Here is a 21,175-nt window from a genome sequence, read left to right on the forward strand (position 1 = left end):
CTATAGTGGGAGCATGGAAAGCCTTCAGGAAGCTTCCTGCAGACCAACAGGCCCACATGGTTCTTAATCTCAGAGGAAGTGCAGGGAGAGTCCAACAGATTGATGCAGCCTTGCCCTTGGATTGGGTAAACACAGATGACATGCCTATTACTTGCTCCACCTGGATGGGGGCATTTTCCAGATTGGGAGTTCCTTTACAGGTGATTGCTTTTCTTGACCCACATGAGGATGCCATAGTATTTGATGTTTCTTCGCAGGGCAGGCTGTCCAAATCCACAGACGATATCTTGTTGCAGGTACCATTTCAGCCAGTCAGGATAGTGGGCTTCATGGAGCATGGCTCTCTTTCACAGTGGTACTTGGATCCTGACCTGCTTCTCCTCGCCCTTGGCTCATGGAGATTGTGGCTCTATGGAGGTGTCCCAATTAAGTTTTTGCAGTGGGACCCTGGGGAATGGGAATGGATAGATGAAGGGCACCGAGAGGACATCCCCTTCTTTCGTTATATGGTCAGTAATGCCAGGAAATTCCAGCTCAGCTGTAGGGGTTGGAGGCCCACCAGAGCTCATCATTGGGAGAACTTTCAGATTCCTGCTGACTTGCAGAAATTTTTTTGGCAAAGACTCTGGAAATCCCACCAGAATAGAAAAATCACTCTCTTCTTTTGGCTTTCTATTCATGGTGGGATAGCAGTAAACCATTGGAGGTCCAAGTTCGGAGCTGACCCTTCTTGCCCTCGCTGCCTTTCTGCTTTGGAGACAATACAGCACTGCCTTTGGGATTGCAGACAGGCGAGAATCATATGGAAGGGGATTGCAAGACTTTTCAGCACTTTTGTTCGCCTACCTTTCTATATGACTTGGGGATCAGTGGCTTGGCTTACTCTTTTAGGGCCCCAGGTATTTTTTGAGAGACTTGATTCCTCTTGGGCTTTTCACATCCGACGACGCCTTGTGGAGTCGTGCTCTCTAGAGGATGTTCCGGCCACTCTTTTCAGGGCTGCTCACTCCTCGGTCGACTCTCCATGGGAGAGGAGATCCTAGCTAGCATTGCAGCATGGCACATTTGGAGAGCTAGATGCACTGAGGCTTTGGAGGGTTCTTAGGTTCACCCTTCTCAGATCTTGGCCAGTACTTGGACAGATACGATACACACTCAGATGGCCATTTGGGCGACCATGCAGGGATCATCTCGAGCAGCCTCCTCCAAGAGAGTTACTTTTCTCATAGATTGGAGAGACTCTCCCTTCTTTGCTGAAACTTCTACAAGGTTGAGATGGCATTTTCAGCCTCAGCCTTGGTTTGTTTCTACCTCATTCCTCTGAGGTGTTTTTTATTACATGCTTAGCATGGTGTATTTCCGCACAGAGCTTGCTCTAGCGGGTTTCTTTCTTACTTAATAGAAGTCTCACAAAAAAAAAAATTAATTTTCAGAAATCAAAACTCTTGCCTCTCAAGCATTGCGATTGGCATGCTCTCCTTTGGCCAGGCCAGATTATTTTCCGGTAAACATAGTAAGACATTTGGGTTATCCAATTAGCTGGAAAATCAGAAATAAGCAACAAATGTCTTGGGTATTCAACAAAATTCAGGACAGATCTCCACTTGGCCTTTGCATGTTCGGCTTCGAATTGTCCAGTCCATTGTTTTAGGTTATGTCCAGTTTTACCTGCCTTTATTACATTGGTCATCTCGAGATATCTCTTCTTTTATGTCTCAAGCCATGGAGATTTTTTGGAAAACTAAGCTTCATAAAAAAGCTTTAAGGTTACTCAAAATGGACCTGCTATGCTCACCAAGAATGCATGGTGGTTTGAATGTTCTAAACATCAAATTTCATGTGTTGGCAAGAAAGATCACTATGCTCAAGGCTTTTTTTTAGCAAGAGCAGCCATGGTCTATTATGTTGGCATCTTTGTGTGGCCAGATGCGCACAAATGCTTATGGGCATTGGCTAGTTGATCCATCGGAAGTAGTACTTGGCAAGTTTCAAGGTAAAATACCTGGATGTCCATTTTCTACTGCCTTGATTCAGGATTGGAAGCAGGTGCTCTCTCGCATCAAATGGTCTCCCCGTCCTGCTTCTATAGCTTCATCGCTTCGAATCGAAAGCCTTCACTAGAGTGCTGTTTTTTACTCTCCTCTTGCTGTACAACAACCAATCAACGCTTACAATCTCATGAAGTTGGGCACCTGGTTCATTGATGATGTGGTAGATACTCAGGGGCATATTCTCTCTTTTCCGGCAGCATGCCAATACTACAATCTTGGGATGCATCGTAGACCCATATGGAAAGTTATTGCAGATCTCTTACTCCCTTTGGTTCCGATTCCAACATTGGAAGTAAGAGACAGGCTTTAAGATTGGCATCTTCAGTCTTCAAGTCCAGGATTATCCTCTCAACGTTTGCATCTATTGACTTCCATACAGGCTTATCGATTGATATTACCTCTTCCATGGATTGCTCATCATGCAAATTCTCTTTGACATCTGAATAAGTCTTTAACTTGGTGAGAAGGAAAATTGAAATTGATATGGAAGTTGAAAATGCCATTGAAGCAGAGACTCTTTCTCTAGAGATGTATTGTTGGTATTTTTCTAGTGGGAGTGAAATTGGCTCAATGAAGGATTGCCTCTCCTCTTTGTCCAAGATGTCATCATACTCCTGAGAGTATTCAACACTTATTGTGGTTTTGTTCATATTCCAGAGACCTTCTGAACAAGATCTCCTATTTTTTGTCTCTCAAATTTCCAGCACACAGGTTCTCCAGGTTTTTCTGGATGTTTGGCAGATTATCAGCTTCTTTGTCCCAGTATTCTCTTTTCTTTCATTGAATAAGATACTGGGCCTTATGGATCCTCTAGCTACAGCGAAATCATGCATTTCTAAATTCATCCCTTCAGCACCCTTATGAGTTCTTCCGAGCCTCATTGCGGCAGTCCTTATATGATGCCTTGCATGAGGAAGATTTGGATGTTTCTTGCATTCAGCTTTTCTTTTACTGTTTCTGATGGATAGGGCATTGGCTCTTTTCTCAAGCACTGCCCTGTTGTAAAATGGATGTTTCATAATATAATGTTCTTAGTTTCACCCAAAAAAAAAAAGTGTGTGCGCGCCTGATATAGTTGCTTTGCAAGAGCATTATCAGCATATGTATGCTGGTCAGATAGGTCATTTCGCGGGTTATGATATCTTCTATGCTGGAGAGCATTCCTTTTTTGGCGTGGCTTTTTGGGTCAAGCACGACCTTCAACCTGTTGTGCCTCTCAATGATCGCCATGGCAGATGGATTATTGTTCAATGCCTTGTTCAAGGGGAAATCTTAGAATTTTCATCGGTTTATGCCCCCCAATCTTGTCATGATAGAGCTTTGATCTGGGCTGCCATGCATAGCTATATATGGTGACAACATGCCTTTATTTGTGGTGACTTTAATAATGCCCCTCAATCAGGTGACAACACCTCAGGCCACACTCATATGTTGGCTTCTTATACATAGGCATGGTCTGATTTTTTGCTTCAGTTGCGCCTGGTTGATCTCTGGAAGGAATTACAGCCCATGCTTCTAGGCTATACCTTTCAGCATAATGCTCGATCTTCTTATCAGGCACGCTTGGACGAATGGTATCAGGTTGATCCACAGCATTGTGATGCCTTTACTTGTCAAATTTGGGTTGATCATGCTTTCACACATTCGGATCATGCTCCTCTTTGGTTGAGGTTTTACTTACATTGAATTTCCCACTGACAAATTGCCTTGCCAAAGGCTTTTGCTGATTAATAATAGTTATCTAGAACATGCTGACTTTAAAGCCTTGGTCTCTGATGCTATTCAGCCTCTTTCTCGTCAGATACACATTGGTTTGGATTATGTCTGGCAGGCTTTTGTTGCTCGGATGCAAGCAGTTATTCGGGATTATGGCAAATCCTATATGCAAGCCACAAGGGAGACTGTAGCACATGCCAAATTTACTTGTCAGAGTTTGACTGAGCTTGCTCATCTTCGCCCTTTTTCTTCAGAGGAAAGCATGCTCTTATGTCAAGCTCAATTCTCTCTTCAATCCAATGATCGCAGAAAGCTTGCTAAATGGGAAGCTGGATCCAGACAACGGGCTTTTTTGGATAAAGGCTGGTCTTCTAAGCAATTTTTTAAGAGCTTACACTACAAAATACAGGCTGCAACCTCGCCGGATATATATCAGGGATTCTGAATCTGCTGCTGCTCCCCGCTCCTCCTGCTGCCCCTCCTTCTTCCTGCTCCCCTCCTTGCTGCCCCCTCCCTCCCCTCCTTGCTGCCTCCTCCCTCCCCTCCCCCCTACCTGCTGCTCCCCTCCCTCTCTCCCCTTCTCTACCTCCCGCGCTGCTGCAGCCCCCCCCACGCTGCTGCCAGCTCCTCCCCCGCGCGCTGCCTCCTCCCTCCTCCCCCCCCTACCTGCTGCTTCCCCCGCCTCCCCTCCCTCTCTCCCCTTCTCTAACTCCCACGCTGCTGCAGCCCCCCCCCCCGCGCTGCTGCCAGCTCCTCCCCCGCGCTGCTGCCTGGACAGCCCCCCCTGCCCCCCCCGCTCTTTCTTTGCTTCCCCCCCCCCCTCTCCTCCACTCCTCCTCTCCTCTATCCTCCCCTCCTCTCCCTTCCTCCTCTCCTCTTGCTGCCCCCCCTTTCTCGTTGCTGACTCCTCCTCTCCTTGCTCAATCCTCTCTCTCCCTCCTTCCTTTCACCCTCTCCCTTCATCTGGTGTACCCCTATTCTCTTTTAGGGTTCTCTTGGGCTTCAGAAAAGTGGACGGATTTTTTTTTTTTTTTGGTTTGAATCGGCCTATCCCACCTCGATTGCCAAATGGGTACCCATTCAGTCAATCTGTTACCGCACACACCGGTCGCACACACCGGCCGCGAGAACCGTCACTTTCTCAAAAGACGAGCTACAGCAGTTGCAAAAGGATTTGGAGCATGACTGTTCGCACGCATCCACGGCTCCCACCCCTCCAGGTCACAAGCTAGAGATTGGATGCTTGCGGCGCTTCCCTAGGAGCTCGCACCCCACCTTAAGGATGTTCGTTTATTGAGACGAGGTTTCTTTTAGGTGTGCCTAGATTCCCCGGATATCACGAGAGACTTGCTACAGGCCGGGTTTCTATTTCTAGGCTACAGGAGGATTTTTTTGTTTCCCTTTCAACAGGGCTTTGACCCAGTTGAAGAGGACAAGCAGGGAGTTTCTGTTTTCATCAGGTTCCCTAGTCTCCCCTCAGTTTATCACCGGCTTCTTTCAGTTATTGGCGAGAGGTTTGGTGTGGTAGCAGAGATCCCCCCTCTTCCTTACGAGCCCTCTTCGGCTGCTGAGGCAGTTAGGATGGATGGGGTACCCAGGGTTAGGGTCATTGTCCAGGACCCTAATATTTCAGATGACCACATCATGCTACAACAACCCAATGGGTCTTTCTTCCGCCAAAGATTTGAGGTTTGGTTAGATGATACATTTCAAATTCAGTCTCAGTCACTTTTGTTTTCGTGGTCGTGAACCATAGGGTGCAGATGCCTGTCCATGCTCGGATTGATAGATTCTATGTGGATGACTGGGCTCTTGATAGAGGGGGGACAATTTGCATTACATCTAGTGTTTCCACTTCTGACCATTTTCTGGTAGTTTTGTCCATCTCAGAGCCCCATCTGAGAGGACGGTCTCATAGTACCAGGATCCCCGATGCCTTATACACGGATGAGACTCTCACAGAGGCAGTCTTGGAGATCTCGGTTTCTCACATGCAGGGAGGGTGGCCGGTCCTTCACATGTGGCCACAGCACTTGCCAGTATCAGCGACTTTTATCACTCTGTTGCTAGTGCTCGGCGAGGTGAGGTACTCAGGCGGGAGATTGGTATCCACCGGCAATTGGCAGCCTTGCAGAGGGAGGAGGAGAGATGACCATCAGATGCTTGGATACAGGAGCGCCTTGCTACAGCAAGGGCTCACTTGCAGACATTGCTTGATCAGAGAGCAAAGTATGCCTTCCATGCACGGGAGTCCTTTTGGATACAGAGGGGAGGGAGAGTCAATAAACACTTTTTCTCTACACTTGGTATCAGACATAGTAGAGAGAGTGTCAGGCAGCTTATTGACTCTGATGGCGTTTTGCAGTCTCATCAGGATACCGTCGTGCACTTAGCAACAACTTTCTATGCCTCCCTTCTTTCTGCAGATCCTGACACACAGGCCAGAGATGTGGCTAGAGATGAAATTTGGCAGCGTTTACCTGTGTTGGTCACACCAGAGATGATATGCTCACTTGATGCACGCTTTACCAACATAGAGTTCGAGACTGCTCTCTCCGCCCTTCATAAGGGCAAGTGCCCTGGTTTCGATGGTCTTGCTCCATCTTTTTTTACAGCTTTTTGGGATATGATAGGTGATCATATTACTTCAGCCCTGCAGGGCATTTGGGACTCGGGTGAGATGCCTGACTCACTGACCGAGGGACTCATATGCCTTATCCCGAAAGGTGGCAACAAGAATTTTGTATCCCATTGGAGACCCATCACTCTTTTGGGCACTCTATACAAAATCCTTGCCAAGGCGATCAGCATCCGATTGCAGCCCCTTCTTCCATACCTCATCCATGATACCAAGCTTTGTGCATGGCAGGAGCACATTTGATAATATCTTTTCCTTTTGGGAAGCCACAAAGTGGGCTATGCAGAGCGGGCAGAGGCTGGCAGTTCTACTCCTAGACTTTGAGAAAGCCTATGACAGAGTAGATTGGGGTTTTCTTGAGGGCACTCTTCTACGATTTGGATCTTCAGATGCATGGATTAGAGGGATGGCCTCCCTTTACAGATCAGCCCACAGCCAGGTTTTGATTGGAGGGGTAAGGGGTGACAGGTTTCAGATTTCCAGTTTAGTTTGTCAGGGATGCCGTTTAGCCCCCTTCCTCTTTCTTTTTGTGGCAGAAGCTATGAGTATCTTCCTTAGATCTCAGGTTGAGCTTTATGGGTTGAGATTGCCCTTGAGACAGGAGCAGGAGCTTCTTGACTGTGAGTTGGCTGATGACACTGCTATTTTTATTGAGGCCTCTCCACAGTCATTTGATTCTTTCCGGACAGCCTTGGATATTTTTTGCTCAGCTGCAGGGGCACACATTAGCTGGCATAAATCCTTTGGCTTTTGGATCAGTGATGAGGACACTCCAGACTGGGGAGTTGACATTGGCTTTTCTTGGATTCAGAGGATTTGGGATGCCAGGTAGGTTTGGGCATCTCTCCAGCACAATAGTTTGCCCCAGTACTAGAAAGTATAAGGAAAAAGCTCCTTTTTTGGAGCTCAGTCAAACTCGACCTTGCTTCTAGAGTTGTGGTAGTGAACCAGGTTCTCTTGGCCACCGCCTGGTTTGTGTGTTCTTTCTGGTGCCGGTCTAGGGATTGCATCACTCAGCTCATTAGACCAGTCACGAATTTTTTATGGAGTGGACTTGATGGCACGGCAGATGTTGTAACGAGGGTGGCCTAGGAGACCATCATTCTCCCTACATGGGAAGGGGGCCTTAATATCATTGACCCGGACTTGCAGTGCAGGGCATTGCTTTGTAAGGTGGTGGTGAGGGGACTCATGCCTCGGCAGGAACCTTGGAAGGATTCCTTTTTTGGATGCATTCAGGCTTGCACACCTACCTTGGGAGATGATTGGGTGGACAGCCCTCGCTGGATTTTTACTTCCGCCTCTCTCAGGTCTCCTGCCTCTCCTCTCATGACTGCCATCCTCAAATCTTGGGGGAGCTTCATGAACACTCTTCGAAGGGTTCTGCCCTCTACCCTTGAAGAGATTGATAGGAAGCCAATCATTTGGAACGATAGTATACTTGATGAGCATGGCACACCATTGGGCACTTCCCATTATATGCGGTGGTCTAGATGGGAGAGAGGCCCCGCCTACACAGTAGGCACTTGGAAGGCTTTTATCAGGCTACCTGAGGATCAGAGGCTACAGTCCGTGAGTCACCTCAGAGAGGTAACACAGGATTCAACAGATAGATGCAACCATCCCGGTGGAATGGACAGTTGAGATGCCTATTACTTCCACCACTTGGATGGGAGCTTTTTCTAGGACAGCAGTTCCTCTACAGGTGATCGCTCTTCGAGGTCTCGCGGAAGATGCTCTGGTCTTTGATGTTGGGGATGGAGCTATACTCTCTAGATCCACGGATGATATTCTTCTAGAGGTTGCCTTTCATCCTGTTAGGATTGCTGGTTTTGTGGACCATGGAGCGGCTTGCAGTGGTACTTAGACCCCGACCCTCTGCTCTTGGCTCTGGGATCCTGGAGGTTGTGGTTATATGGAGGTGCACCTATCAGGTGCTTGCAGTGGGACCCAAGAGAGTGGGAGTGGATAGATCATGGGCACTGAGAGAGGGGGATTCCCTTCTTTCATTTCACGGTTGGTAATGCCAGGAGATTTCAGCTGACCAGTAGGGGTTGGATTCCCTCCGGAGCCCCCCATTGCGATAGCTGCGTAGGAATTTCTAGGGAGGCTCTGGGAATCCCTCAAAAATAGAAAGATCACTCTTTTCTTTTGGCTTTCTATTCATGGAGGGATTGCAGTGAACCTGTGGAGAGCACGATTTGGAGCTGAGTCCACTTGCCCTCGCTGTCATTCTGCAGAGGAGTCAGTGCGACATTGCCTTTGGGACTGCAACCAGGTGAGGACTGTTTGGAAAGGAGTTGCTCGGATACTCAGCATTTTTTATACTTCCCCTTTCTTCATGACTTGGGGCTCAGTCGCATGGTTATCCCTTACTGGGCCCCAGGTGTTTTATGAGAGTGAGCCTTCTTCTTGGGCATTCTCGATCCGCCAACAAGTGATAGAGATTTGGAGTGACACAGTTCACACTTTGATAGCCATATGGGCTAGCATGTAGGGCCCTTCACAGGCAGCCTCCGCTAGGAGGACTATATTTCTTCGAGTTTGGAGGGATTCTCCCTTTTTCTCGGAGATTTCTACCGGATTGAGATGGCACTATCAGCCCCAATCCTTTCTTTTTGGCTCTTGAGCTTTTCATGCATTGCATGGTGTATCCCGTATTCCCGTATGGAGCTTGCTCTAATGGTTTTCTTCAATACTTAATAGAAGTCTCTTTTTGCAAAAAAAGAAACTCTTTCTCCTCAGGTCGTGTCTGCACGTCAGCTTCTTTTGCAGCATGTTCATCGATTTCTATCTGCTGATGCTCAGGCTTTGGAACTTGAACATCCCTTCACTGAAAGGGAATTGTTTGATGCACTGAGATCCTGTGGCAGATGGAAATCTCTAGGATGGGATGGTCTCATTATTGAATTCTTTCTTGCTTTCTGGGATCTTCTTAAATTCACTTTGCTGCAAATGGTAAATGCAGCATGGCAAAATCAGCAAATGTTTGTGTCATGGAAAAAGGGCCTTCTCAAGCTGATTCCAAAGAACCAACCATGTGATTCACTTGGTGATTGGAGGCCAATCACGCTCATGCCAGTCATTTACAAGATCATTGCCAAAATGGTGGTTAATCATATTAAAGGTTAGTTGCGTGATGGGTTGCATCCCTCCCAATATGGCTTTGTTCCATGTCGCCATATCAGAGATAACATTGCTAATGCTTATATTGGGATTGAATATGCCAATTACACGTAGCAGGATGTTCTACTCTTGCAGGTAGATATTGCAAAAACCTTTGACACAGTTCAATGGGATTTCATCTCGCAAACTATATGAGCTTTGGGGTTTTGACAAAAAATGCAAGAGGTTATCTATTGGCTTTACAGAGATAGCAATGCGGCTTGCATTCTTTCTGGCGATATCTCTGATGAGTGGACTCTTCGTTGTTTGGTCCACTAGGGATGCCCTCTCAGTGCTTTATTGTATGTCATTGCTACTCATCCTATCCTGCAATATATTGATCATCTTGTGGCTACAGGATCACTTCATGGCTTGGAATTGGATGCTAATCACAGCATGGTTGCTCAAGCTTAAACTGATGATTCTTTCTTTACCCCTAAGAATACGCCCCATGATCTTGGTGCCTTGATGTAGGCCCTCTCTGTTTATGGTTTGGCAGCTGGTCTTCATGTTAATTTTCAAAAGTCTAAGCTGCTCCCTTTGCGTTCCAAAGACTGGCATAGCCTCTTATGGCCCGGGAATATCATTCCACCCACTCAGTTTGTTTGTCATCTTGGTTCCCTGTTGGGGTGGGAACTCAGTTGCAGACAACAAACTGATTGGATTTTGGCTAAGCATTGGAAAAAGCTCGAATATTGGAAATTGGCAACCTAGCCTTTGCATGTTTGTCTTCGATTAGTGCAGTCCATCCTTGTCGCATATATTCAATTTTACTTGCCATTGATCATGGTCACTAAAGCAGATCTTACATCTCTCATGTCGGTCTTTATGAAAATCTTCTGGCAATCCAAACATGGCAGAAAAAGTCTATGGCTGCTTTCGATGCACCACATTTGTTTTCCCAAGATGCATGGTGGATTGAACATCACGGATATTCGTGTGGATATCCTTGCCCACAGTGGGAAAATGTTGCTGCAATTTCTGCAAGGTAATCAGCCTTGGGCTCTTATGATTAGAACTCTGGTCACTCATATCAGTAATTCTGTGTTTGGTCATTGGCAACTCAATCAATGGGATTTCTTTTTTGGCTGCACTGATTGCACTTTGCCTGGCTGCCCTTTTGTCTCCCACCTACTTCTTGACTAGAAGCATGTTCTTTCTCATCTGGAATGGAATAAACGGCAATCTTTGCTTGGGAATTCTTTGAGAGCTGAAAGCATTCACTGGTCGAAAGTCTTTCAGCCTCCCTTGGCTTTAAAGAAACCTCGACGTTCCTACTTTGTCTCGTTTAAAGGTATCACCTCGGTTGCTGATGTTATAGATGATGCTGGTACTCTGCTCCCTTTTTCTCTTACAGGCTACAGCCACCAGATATGGATTGGGCCCTCATTATCATCCTTTGTGGCAACAAATTACTTCTATGCTTACGCCTTCTGTTCCGATTCCTCCTTTGGAACTCCAGGACCGGCTGGAAGATTGGACTTTGACTTCTCCAGGGTCCTCTTCTCGTCCTTTGAGGCTATCTCAGATTACTGTGCCTGCATTGTATAAAATCCTTTTGCCTCAACCTTGGGTTTCAGAGAGAGGTGATTCTGTTTGGCGAATACATCGCCCAGCCAAGTGGTAGAGGAAAAGATTACAGCAACTTGGGGCCTCTAAAGGTTTTCTTTTGGTGACTTCTTTTGGGAGTGTTTCCATCTGGACAGATATTAGCTCATCGACACATTGCTCTCGCACTTTGCCACAGATGTTCTGCTTCTTCGGAGACTATGCCTCACTTGTTTTGGCATTGTCCGTACTCTCGTGATTTTTTTGATTTGCTTCGACAACGCCTGTGAGTGAGATTCCCATTTGTTCCTTTTGGGAATTCAGCTGGCTATTTGGGTTTCATCCATCCACACTGGAGTTTCATCTTTTTTTCGTTTGGGTTCGCTACTAGGCACTATGGACTTTATGAACATATAGGAATTGTAAAGTCTTTGGTGATCCTACTTTCTCTCTGTTTGGCTTTTTTAGGCATTCTTTGCAGCAATCTTTCTTTGATTGCTTGCAGACCCGCTCCATAGATCATGAGGTCTTTGTGGCATATACTGAAATTTTCAGTTGATGTAATTGTAGCACCTTGTTTTGAGGTTGCCACTCATATACTATAATCAATGAAAGATTTCACCCCAAAAAAAAGTGTGTGTGTGTGTGTGAAGAGTACATCATGTAAATTTATGATCATACAAATATATGCACTGGATATTACCAAAAAAAAAAAAGTGTGTGTGAAGAGTACCGTGGTGTGTGTGTGAAAGAGAATGGACACGACGAGAGTGAAGGAGAGGGGTACGCGAGCCGCAATGGAGACCTCCTCCTCTACACTGCCAGCCTCGACCTCCTGCCTGTTTCCATCCGTACCGTCCCCCTCCACGTCCCTACTGCCTGCCTTGTCCTCCGTATAGTTGTCGTCAGCTATACGGCCTTCCGTACATCTGCCATCAGCTGTACGACCGTCCGTACGGCTGCCCATATAGCTTTCACTGCAGTTCCCGTGCCCCGTGGACCTCCCCGTACAATCTTTCGTACCTGCTGTACGGCCTTCCGTACAGGATGTACAGTCGACCGTACAGCCTGTACCGTCCACTATGCAGCCTCCTTCCTCTTTCATTTTCTCCGCCTCGGCACCTCCTTCTGCCACTGCTCCTCCTACCCGTGTTTTTCTTCGGCGGAAGCATGGTGCTTTGTCTGCCTCCCCCTTCATCAAATCGGCAAAGCTGGATGTTTCTGATGGCCCTTCTTCTTCCCTCCAGCTGGATCTTCTTCGCCAATTGTGCTCTGCCTCTGTCACAGAAGTTCCTTCATCGAGTTTCCCGCTTGTTTGTTCCTTGGATTCTACCCTTTTGGTCTCTGGTCTTCGACAAGCTCAGCAATTTGGAGTCTGCCTCTATTTCATGGGCAGGGTTTTATCTTCAGCTCAGCTTCGTCATTGGGCTGATGTTGCAGTGGGTCTGGATTGTATTTCTTCCTTTGTCTTTCTAGGCAAAGGATTTTACTATGCCCACTGCTCTTCCACTGAGATGGTAGAGCGCCTTTTGAGTGATGCTTGTGTTCCTGGAGCTGGTTTTTTCGCTTATGTTATGCCCTGGGATCAGCTTTTGGATCCTTCTGCAACCCTTCTGACTCACTGTCTGGTTTGGATTACTCTCAAAGCGCTGCCTGTGCCTCTTCTTCAACATCTTCCAACTCTTGCAGCTTTTTTGGGAAGGCCTCTTCATGTTCCGAGACAGGAGTTCTTGCAAGCCTCCCGTGATGTTTGTCTCTGCATTTTGTGGGATATGACGCAGCCCGTGCCATCTACTCTGGATCTTGATTTGGGATTTGCTCATCCGATGCGCATCAGGCTCCATTTTGCATCTTTTCCCACTGCATGTTATCGGTGCCAACAGGTTGGTCATTTTGCACATGCTTGCCCTTCTACTTCCAAGCCCATACCTCCTGTTCCTTCTTCGGCTGTCAAGGTTACTCTCCCACTGGAGGAAGGTTGATAAATCACAGGCAAATCTTTCTCTTACTGAAGAAGCTCAGGATTGCACCCTTGTTGAGCATCATCAGTTTCCTTCTACTCAGGATATGGATGTACCCCTTGCAGAGGGCAATTTACAGGATGACATGCATGCTCTCTCTTCGGATACTGCCCCTGCTCTTACTCAGATTGATCCTCCGAATGAAGCTCAGATGCTGAACCCTGCTTCATCGGAAGATACGGATGTTGATTTAGCTTCTCTGCCTTTGATGCCTGTGCCAGAGTTTTCTTCTGTCAGGGATGCAAAAGTACCTTTTTTACTGGAATCTTTTCATCCCATGTTACAACAAGTTTTTGACCCTCTGATTCAAAAATTTCGGGTACCATCCTATATTAAGAAGAATCACAAGGGCAAAAAAAAACTTGTTTTTATTGATGGTGTGGTTTCATCACTGCATCAGTTTTTACAGAGCAACAATTTGAAGCTGGAGTATGCTGTGTTTGATTCTCCTCCAGCTTAATATGTAACTTTTTACTTGGCTACCTCATGACTTTTGCTCTGAGGTTTTACTTCTAAAAACTTTTTCCTTGTACGTATTGGTGGGTTTTTACATCTTTTGAGGTTTCCCACACAAAAATATAAAGATTTCACTATTTTTTTTTAAAAAAAAAGTGTGTGTACACACACACACAGATGCAACAAAGAGCCACAAAGGAGGTGATAGTTCCATCACCTTTGGTGTGGAGTTGTCTAGGTAGTGCCTTCACTCAAATGAAACTATTATGAGGCTTTTACACTTGCATAAATTGTTTTTTTTTTTGTGCAAAAAAAGACTTACAGTAAGTATGAATAAAACCCGCAAGAGCAAGCTCAAGGCAGTAATACATCATGCCGTGTATTAAAAAACTCCTCCAGAAGAGGTACATAATAACCAAGGTTGAGGCTGAAAATGCCACCTCAACTCGTGGAAGTCTCAGAGAAGAAGAGGGAGCCCATCCATTCCCTGAGGAAAGCAACCCTTCTGGCAGAAGCTGCCCGAGAGGATCCTTGCATGCCCGTCCACATGGACATTAGTGTATGTATAGTGTCTGTCCATATATTGGCCATAGTATGAGAGTGGTGAACCTGGGATCCATCCAAAGCCTCCTCTATGCAACAGGCTCTCCAAATATGCCACGCTGATATGCTCGCTAGTACCTCTCAAGAAGAATCCACCAAGGAATGAGGCAGAAACATCATCTAGAGAACATGGCTCAACCAAGCATCATTTGATAGCTATAAACCATGATGAGTCATGTCTCTCAAAGAAGACCTGAAGCCCCGAAAGGGAAAGCTAAGTAACTGAGCCCCAAGTCATGAAGAAGGAGGAGTGTGCAAAGAACTGAAAATCATGGCAACCCCCTTCCATATAATCCTTACCTATCTACAATCACATAAAAAATGTTGAATAGTCTCTACAGCAGCACGGCCATGGGGACAAGTAGGGTCCGCCCCGAACTTGGATTTCCACCGCTTCACTGCAATCCCACCATGAATAGAAAGCCAGAAAAAGAGAGTGATTTTTCTATTCCTATGGAATATCCAGAGTCTCCTCTAAATTTTTTTCAACAAATCAGAAAAATGGTGAAAGGAATCCCAATAAAGAGCTCTGGAGGGCCTCCAATCTCTACAACTGCGCTGAAATCTTCTGGCATTATGAACCTTGTAACGAAAGAGGGGGAGACTCTTCTCTCGGTGCCCTTCGTCAATCCACTCCCACTCTCCTGGGTCCCATTGCAAGAACTTTATGGAGACACCTCCATAAAGCCATACCCTTCATGATCCTAGGGAAATCAGAAGAGGGTCAGGATCCAGGTACCACCGAAAGTCGGAACCAATCTCCACATAGCCTACAGTCTTGATCGGCTGAAATGCTCTCTCTAACAAGATGTCATCTTAAGATCTAGACAACCTGCCTCCCGAATGCATATCCAAAACTAGGACATCCTCATGTATATCTGCAATAACTTGAAGTCGAATGCCCGTACTAGAGAATACGCCCATCCAAGAGGAGCAACTAGTAGGCATGTCATCTGTCTCAACCCAATCCACTGGGGCAAGGCTGCATCTGCATTGATCTGCTGAACTCTATCTGCACTCCCTCTGAGATGACTAACCATCTGAGCTTTCCTGGCCTCTGGAATCTTTTTGAAATCTTTCCAGGCACCCACATAGGAGGCAGGTCCCCTCTCCCAACTAGACTACTGCATTTAATAAGAGGCACCCAGTGGTCTACCATGCTCATCCAAAATGTTGTCGTTCCATATGAGTGGTTGTCTAACAATCTCTTCATAAAAGAAAGAAGGAACCCTCCGAAGAGTACTCCTGAAGCTGGCCCATGCTTTCAGGAAAGCTACCATGAAAGGAGAGGAAGGAGATCTGAGATGGGTTGAAGTAAAGATCCATCTAATACTATCCATCTAGTCTCCTCCCGAAGACAGTGTGCATGACTGTATGATTGCGAATGAAAAAGTCATTCCACGACTCCTGCCCTCGCATAAGTCCCCTCACAACCATCTTGCAGAGCAAGGCCTGGAACTGTAGATCTAGATCAATTATATTAGAGAGAATGGCTGTAACATCCTCTGTGCCATCAAGTCCACTCTCTAGAAATTTCATTATTAGTCTCTTAAGCTGAGTAATGCAATCCCTTGAATGGCATCAACAAGAACAAACAAACCATGCTGTGACCATTAGAGGACCCAGTTAACCACCACTACCCTAAAGGCCATTTCAAGCTTGGCAAAGAATCAAAAAATGAGATTTCTCTTTATGCTCTCCACTACCGAAGCAAACTGTTGTGTCAGAGAGATACCCAAGCCAACCTGGCATCCCAAATACCTAGCAAAAACACCCCTCTCAATCCAAGTGAATCCTATGTCACTTTTCCAATCCAAAGTGTCCTCGTCACTGATCCAAAAGCCATTTGATTTGTGCCAATTAATATGCACCCCCGTTAGCAGTGCAAAATAAGTCTAATGATGTCCTAAAAGGAGCGTATGTGGTGTGGCATCTAGAAAAATAGCAGTATCATCTGCCAGCTGGCTATCCAGAAGCTATACTTCTTGTCTCAAAGGAAGTCTCAGCCCAAAAATATCAGCTCAAGATCTAATATAGATACTCGTAGCTTCAGCCACAAATAAAAAGAGGAAGGAAGTAAGGAGACATCCCTGGACTGGTCTGAAAATCTTGAACTCTCTCTCCTTACCCCATCAACAAGCACCTAGCTGTGAGTTGATCTTCATAAAGCAGAAATCCCTCTGATCCATAAATATTTAAGGCAAAACGAAGAAGAGTGCCCTCCAGAAAGCCCCAATCTACTCTATCATAAGCTTTCTCGAAATCTAGGAGTACAATGGCCAGCCTCTGGCCACTCTGCGTGACCCACTATGAAGCTTCTGAGAATGAGAAGATATTATAAAAAATGCTCCTGCCATGCACAAAAACAGTCTGCGTGTCATGAATAAGGTCAAGAAAATCAACAATTTAAAAATCAATACCTTTCTCTCTTCGGTTCTAAGCTAACCACTATAAAGCATCTACAAGCCTTTTATGCCTAGGAGTTCTTCTAATACAACCAAGCACATAAAGTTCATTATGAAGTATTCGCCAATTTTTTTCATTGAGCATAAATAATAATTACGTATGTATGAAGCATTAGTATATGCCATGGATCTATTGCTTTGATGCACACATATATGATGACGTTTACATCTCATAACTTAGTAGAATCCCCTACTAAGCACTCGAATGCCACAATATGTACAATCGTGAAGCAAAATTATTGCCAACAAGGTTTGATTACTTCTATGACTGATATTTATAATACCTATATTCGTTCAAGGCCTTGAAAAGTGAAACACATTGTTGAATATCCAAATATCCCCGTCTCTACAAAATATCATTCAACATGTCAAAAATCAATACAAAACGTTCATATAGGCTTCATAATACAGTAAATTGTGAAGTATAATTTGATAAGTAAATTAGGATATGAGGTTAATATAAAACGTATGCCTTTACACGAATAAGCATAAGAAAAGGCTCAAATCTTAAAGAAAATCAAAATCAACTACAAATTTTTACACCCCATGCATAGTTGTCTTGAATCTCCATCTAGACCCCAATCCCAACATCTCACATAAGTTTATCTGTGAGATTGATCAATTTTCCACATAATTGGGGCTCACATATTCCTCCTTGAAGAGTATGTCAAAGGAAAAAGATCATGAGATTAGCTACCTGTAAGTGTGATCATATGTAGAATACGGATGTGGTAGGGCATAGTTCCATCTTATTTGTACGATATGGCCCCATTTATATGCCTAGTCATCTCCTCAGAAAATATACAATTCTACATCAAAATGAATGGTATGCTTAAACACGAAAAGACATCCTAGACTTAATCTGGTTCTTTTAGGACGAAAACATTCTCAAGTTCGAAGCCGCATGTAAGTATGGGAGCAATTGCATTTGTAATAATGCCTCCAGCCTAGAACTTAAGGTGATTGGTGGAATAACCTCAAAATTTATTCGTAACCTAATCTGTCAAAATTTGTGGAGTAAGTTCTCTATACTAAGAAACCCGACGAACCAAACTATTAATCTTCTAGATGCTAGTTACAACATATGCATTCATTTACCCCACCAACCTCTTTTTGAAGTTTCAAATGTTCATTCTTTCAAGCTTACATGGCCAAAAAACTAAGGTATCTGAGAAGCCATACGTTCTTCTAGGATTTTAATTTTGATCTCCAATGTGTGCTTTTTGAATGCTTGCACATCCTTTGTGCAAAAAACAGAATCCTGAGGTGGAGCCAATCATGAGAATAAAATCATTGTAAGAGAATAAATCCACGTAAGCTTTCAATTACCTCAATGTCAAGAAGATTAAATGCTGCCTGTAATATCATTTTCCGCTTCAATTTTCTCTCTTTAATAAGCTTCGCAAGCTGCCCCAAAAAGAAAAAAAAGATATTTCCATTAGGCGTTGAACAAAATAAATTCAAGTTAAAAATCATGGGCTGCTAAAAGCTATCCATTTGTTCTTTAGTCTTTATAGCATGACACCTAACTTGAAACAGAGTACAGTGCAATGCCTGACCTGCTCTTTGAAGCTATCATATACCACAGCAAGTATGAGGTTCGTGATGAAGTAGACTCCAAACAGAATGTACAAGATAAAGAACAAACATGTAGATCGAGATGCCCTGGAATATTAATGAGAAATAAAGTCATTCATGCCCTTAAGTGTAGGCTCTAGATGAAAATAAAGTTAATATACTGCAACAATGATTACAAAATCCACCCTTATGAAACTCAAACGTTTTCAAGGCAATATTATGATGTAAGAGAGAAAATTCAATGATTCCTCGAGGATTCCTTACATGGCAAAATTAAACCTTTTATGATGTTGAAAACCTTATCCATGAAATCTCTTTATTATTGGAAACTAGAAGATAGATATATCAAAACCTTGCATATGTAAAAAAATTACGTTGTTTTTTATCAAAGGCGCCAAATTCAGGACAAGATTAATATAAAAGGATGCATTCATTTTCAGTCGTCTATCATCCCAAAGTTTAGCCTCCCTATCAGTGTCACCTAGCCTAAGTTGATTCCTTTTGTCTCTCCTTCTCTCCTGTCGCCTCTCCCTTGATAGCAAGGGTCGGTTCTACTGTTTGACTAGGGAAAGGGTTGAGGAGGTGACCAGTTGTTTTGGCTAGAGGAGCTGAAATGGCAGCATTGTTGACTCCCACTGCCATTCAAATTCCCCTCTCCTTTGAGGACAAACAGCAGGTATAGAAAGCTATTCAAGACATGAAGAAAAATTGTTGGCCTCACTACGCCACAGGTTCAAAACTGGATCCAAGCAAGCATAGCACTTGAGAGTCACCACATGCAAGAGGTCACCATATATCGGAAAGGGCTTTTATTCCTCTATATTACATCCCAAACATGGCCTTCTTCATCCCATGGTACCACGGATTCATAATAGATGATATGGATTCGACTCATCACGTGCCAAAATTTTGATCATGCCGAGGCTCCTAGGCCTCCCCGAGAGTTATCCATTCTGCAATCTATTGGTGTTTGTTTTGGCACAATATAGGAGAACCCTAAAAAAGCGTTTCTATACTCTACTTCAGTGTGATTCTTCTCGCGTGGACACCCAAGCCATGACATGTTGCTGCTAGTTCGCCTCATCATTGTTAACAGCTTCTCTTGTTGCCATACATTGTCCATCCACCAACATTCATGAGCACTATCCTTTTGCATGCACTTTGCACTTGCCTGAAAAGCTGGTCTGATACCAAATATAATACTAGAGAACCATTTCCAAAATGAAATACTTGCCAAAATTTCAGAAATTGCACACTCTACACAAATGGATGTTTGATTGGCCCTCCCATGGGGAAGAGCATCAATTATGCATACGTGTTTTTGTTGTGCAGACAATGTGTTTCATGAATCACAAGCAAAGAAAATGAAAATGTGAGTGTCGTGCAACAAGGGAGATGCCTGAATGCTTGCATGATCGGTTACAAGGTACATGCACTATTCAACCTGAGAGGCACTTGTCCATTTGCTTGGCACCCCTTGGAGAAGAGCTGTTAATTCCTATTACAATCCGCCTTTTGCCAAGTTAGGCTAGATAAGTTTCATTGGACCCATATGCACCCTCCTTTAGAACTCCCAATACTCTATGCATTCTTTGATGATTGTAAATTGGCCAATACAATATATGTTCACTACATCAGTGGTTCAGTGATCCCATCAAGACCATAAGGTCTCCATCAAAAACCCTAGTAAAGATACAAACATAATAAAGGTCATCTTCACAATGTCAATCTTTATGTGCTTACAATGCATATAATCTCCAGCAATGGCTATAGCATAACAGTTTACAATTGTTCTATGGTCCATCTAAGCCCTAGCAAGTATTAAGTGCTGATCATTTTATAACAACTTAGATGAAACTCTCAAGCCCTTCGACTCAGTGCTCCAAGATATTTTTCAAGTCTCTCTGGAATCGAATCACTAATTATGATAAGTGTGATCATACTTTTCACAAGACACAAAAGCATGTTCACTGTTTTCAGCCTGTTTTTTTTTTTTTTCCATGAAAAAGACTTCTATTAAGTAAGAACAAAAACCCGCGAGAGCAAGCTCAAAGCGGAATACATCATGAAATCATGAGGATAATAAAAAACCCCCTCAGAGTGAGGTGGAAAGAAACCAAGGCTGAGGCTGAAAGTGCCATCTCAACCCTGTAGTAGATTCAGAGAAGAAAGGAGAATCCTTCCATTCCCTGAAGAAAGAAGCCCTCCTAGCTGAGGCTGCACGGGAGTCCCCCTGCATACCCGTCCATACGGCCATCAGAGTGTGTACGATGTCTGTCCAGATACTAGCCAATGTGTGCGAGGGATGAACCTGAGTACCCTCCATAGCCTCTGTGCATCTGGATCTCCAGATATGCCAGGCTGCTATGCTCGCTATAATCTCCCAAGAAGTATCCACAGAGGCATGTACAGCTGTAAAAGGACGGTGTGTAACCACATCCAACGAGCAGAGCTCAACCCGATGATGTCGAACTGAAATGGCCCGGGAGGAGTCAAGTCCCTCATAGAAAACCTGAGGTCCTGTAAGAGAAAGCCAAGCCACCGAGCCCCAAGTCATAAAGAGTGGGGAATGGGCAAAGTGACTGAAGATCCTGGCTATCCCCATCCAAATCAATCTCGCCTGTCTGCAATCCCATAAGCAATGCTGAATAGACTCCGAAGCAGAAAGGCAACGAGGGCAAGTAGGGTCGGCTCCGAATCTGGACCTCCAAAGGTTCACTGCAATCCCTCCATGAATAGAAAGCCAAAAGAAGATAGTGATCTTTCTATTCCTGTGGGATTTCCAGAGCCTCCTCCAGAAGTACCTCTGCTGATCCGCAGTAATACCAAAAGTCTCCCAATGAGGAACTCTGGAGGGTCTCCAACCTCTACTACTGAGCTGAAATCTCCTGGCATTACTGACCGTGTAACGAAAGAAGGGGATGGTCTTCTCTC

At 44.7% G+C, this 21,175-nt stretch overlaps 1 protein-coding gene across 2 annotated transcripts in view; it reads right to left on the bottom strand.

Moving 5' to 3' along the window:
* Positions 1-21,175, bottom strand: part of TPC1 (two-pore channel 1) — a 274,779-nt gene that overhangs the window by 163,097 nt on the left and 90,507 nt on the right. For both annotated transcript variants that reach the window (XM_087372597.1, XM_087372596.1), the window contains exons 9-11: positions 18,223-18,328; positions 17,993-18,070; positions 16,948-17,009 (exon numbers count right to left, since the gene is read on the bottom strand). In XM_087372597.1, the coding sequence (XP_087228723.1) occupies positions 16,948-17,009; positions 17,993-18,070; positions 18,223-18,328 (246 nt within the window). The remainder of the gene's footprint in view (positions 1-16,947; positions 17,010-17,992; positions 18,071-18,222; positions 18,329-21,175) is intronic.

This window comes from Dipteris shenzhenensis, chromosome 3 (genome assembly GCF_047967505.1).
Source record: "Dipteris shenzhenensis isolate YYH24624 ecotype China chromosome 3, Dip_SZ_1.0, whole genome shotgun sequence".
Taxonomy (NCBI): domain Eukaryota; kingdom Viridiplantae; phylum Streptophyta; class Polypodiopsida; order Gleicheniales; family Dipteridaceae; genus Dipteris; species Dipteris shenzhenensis.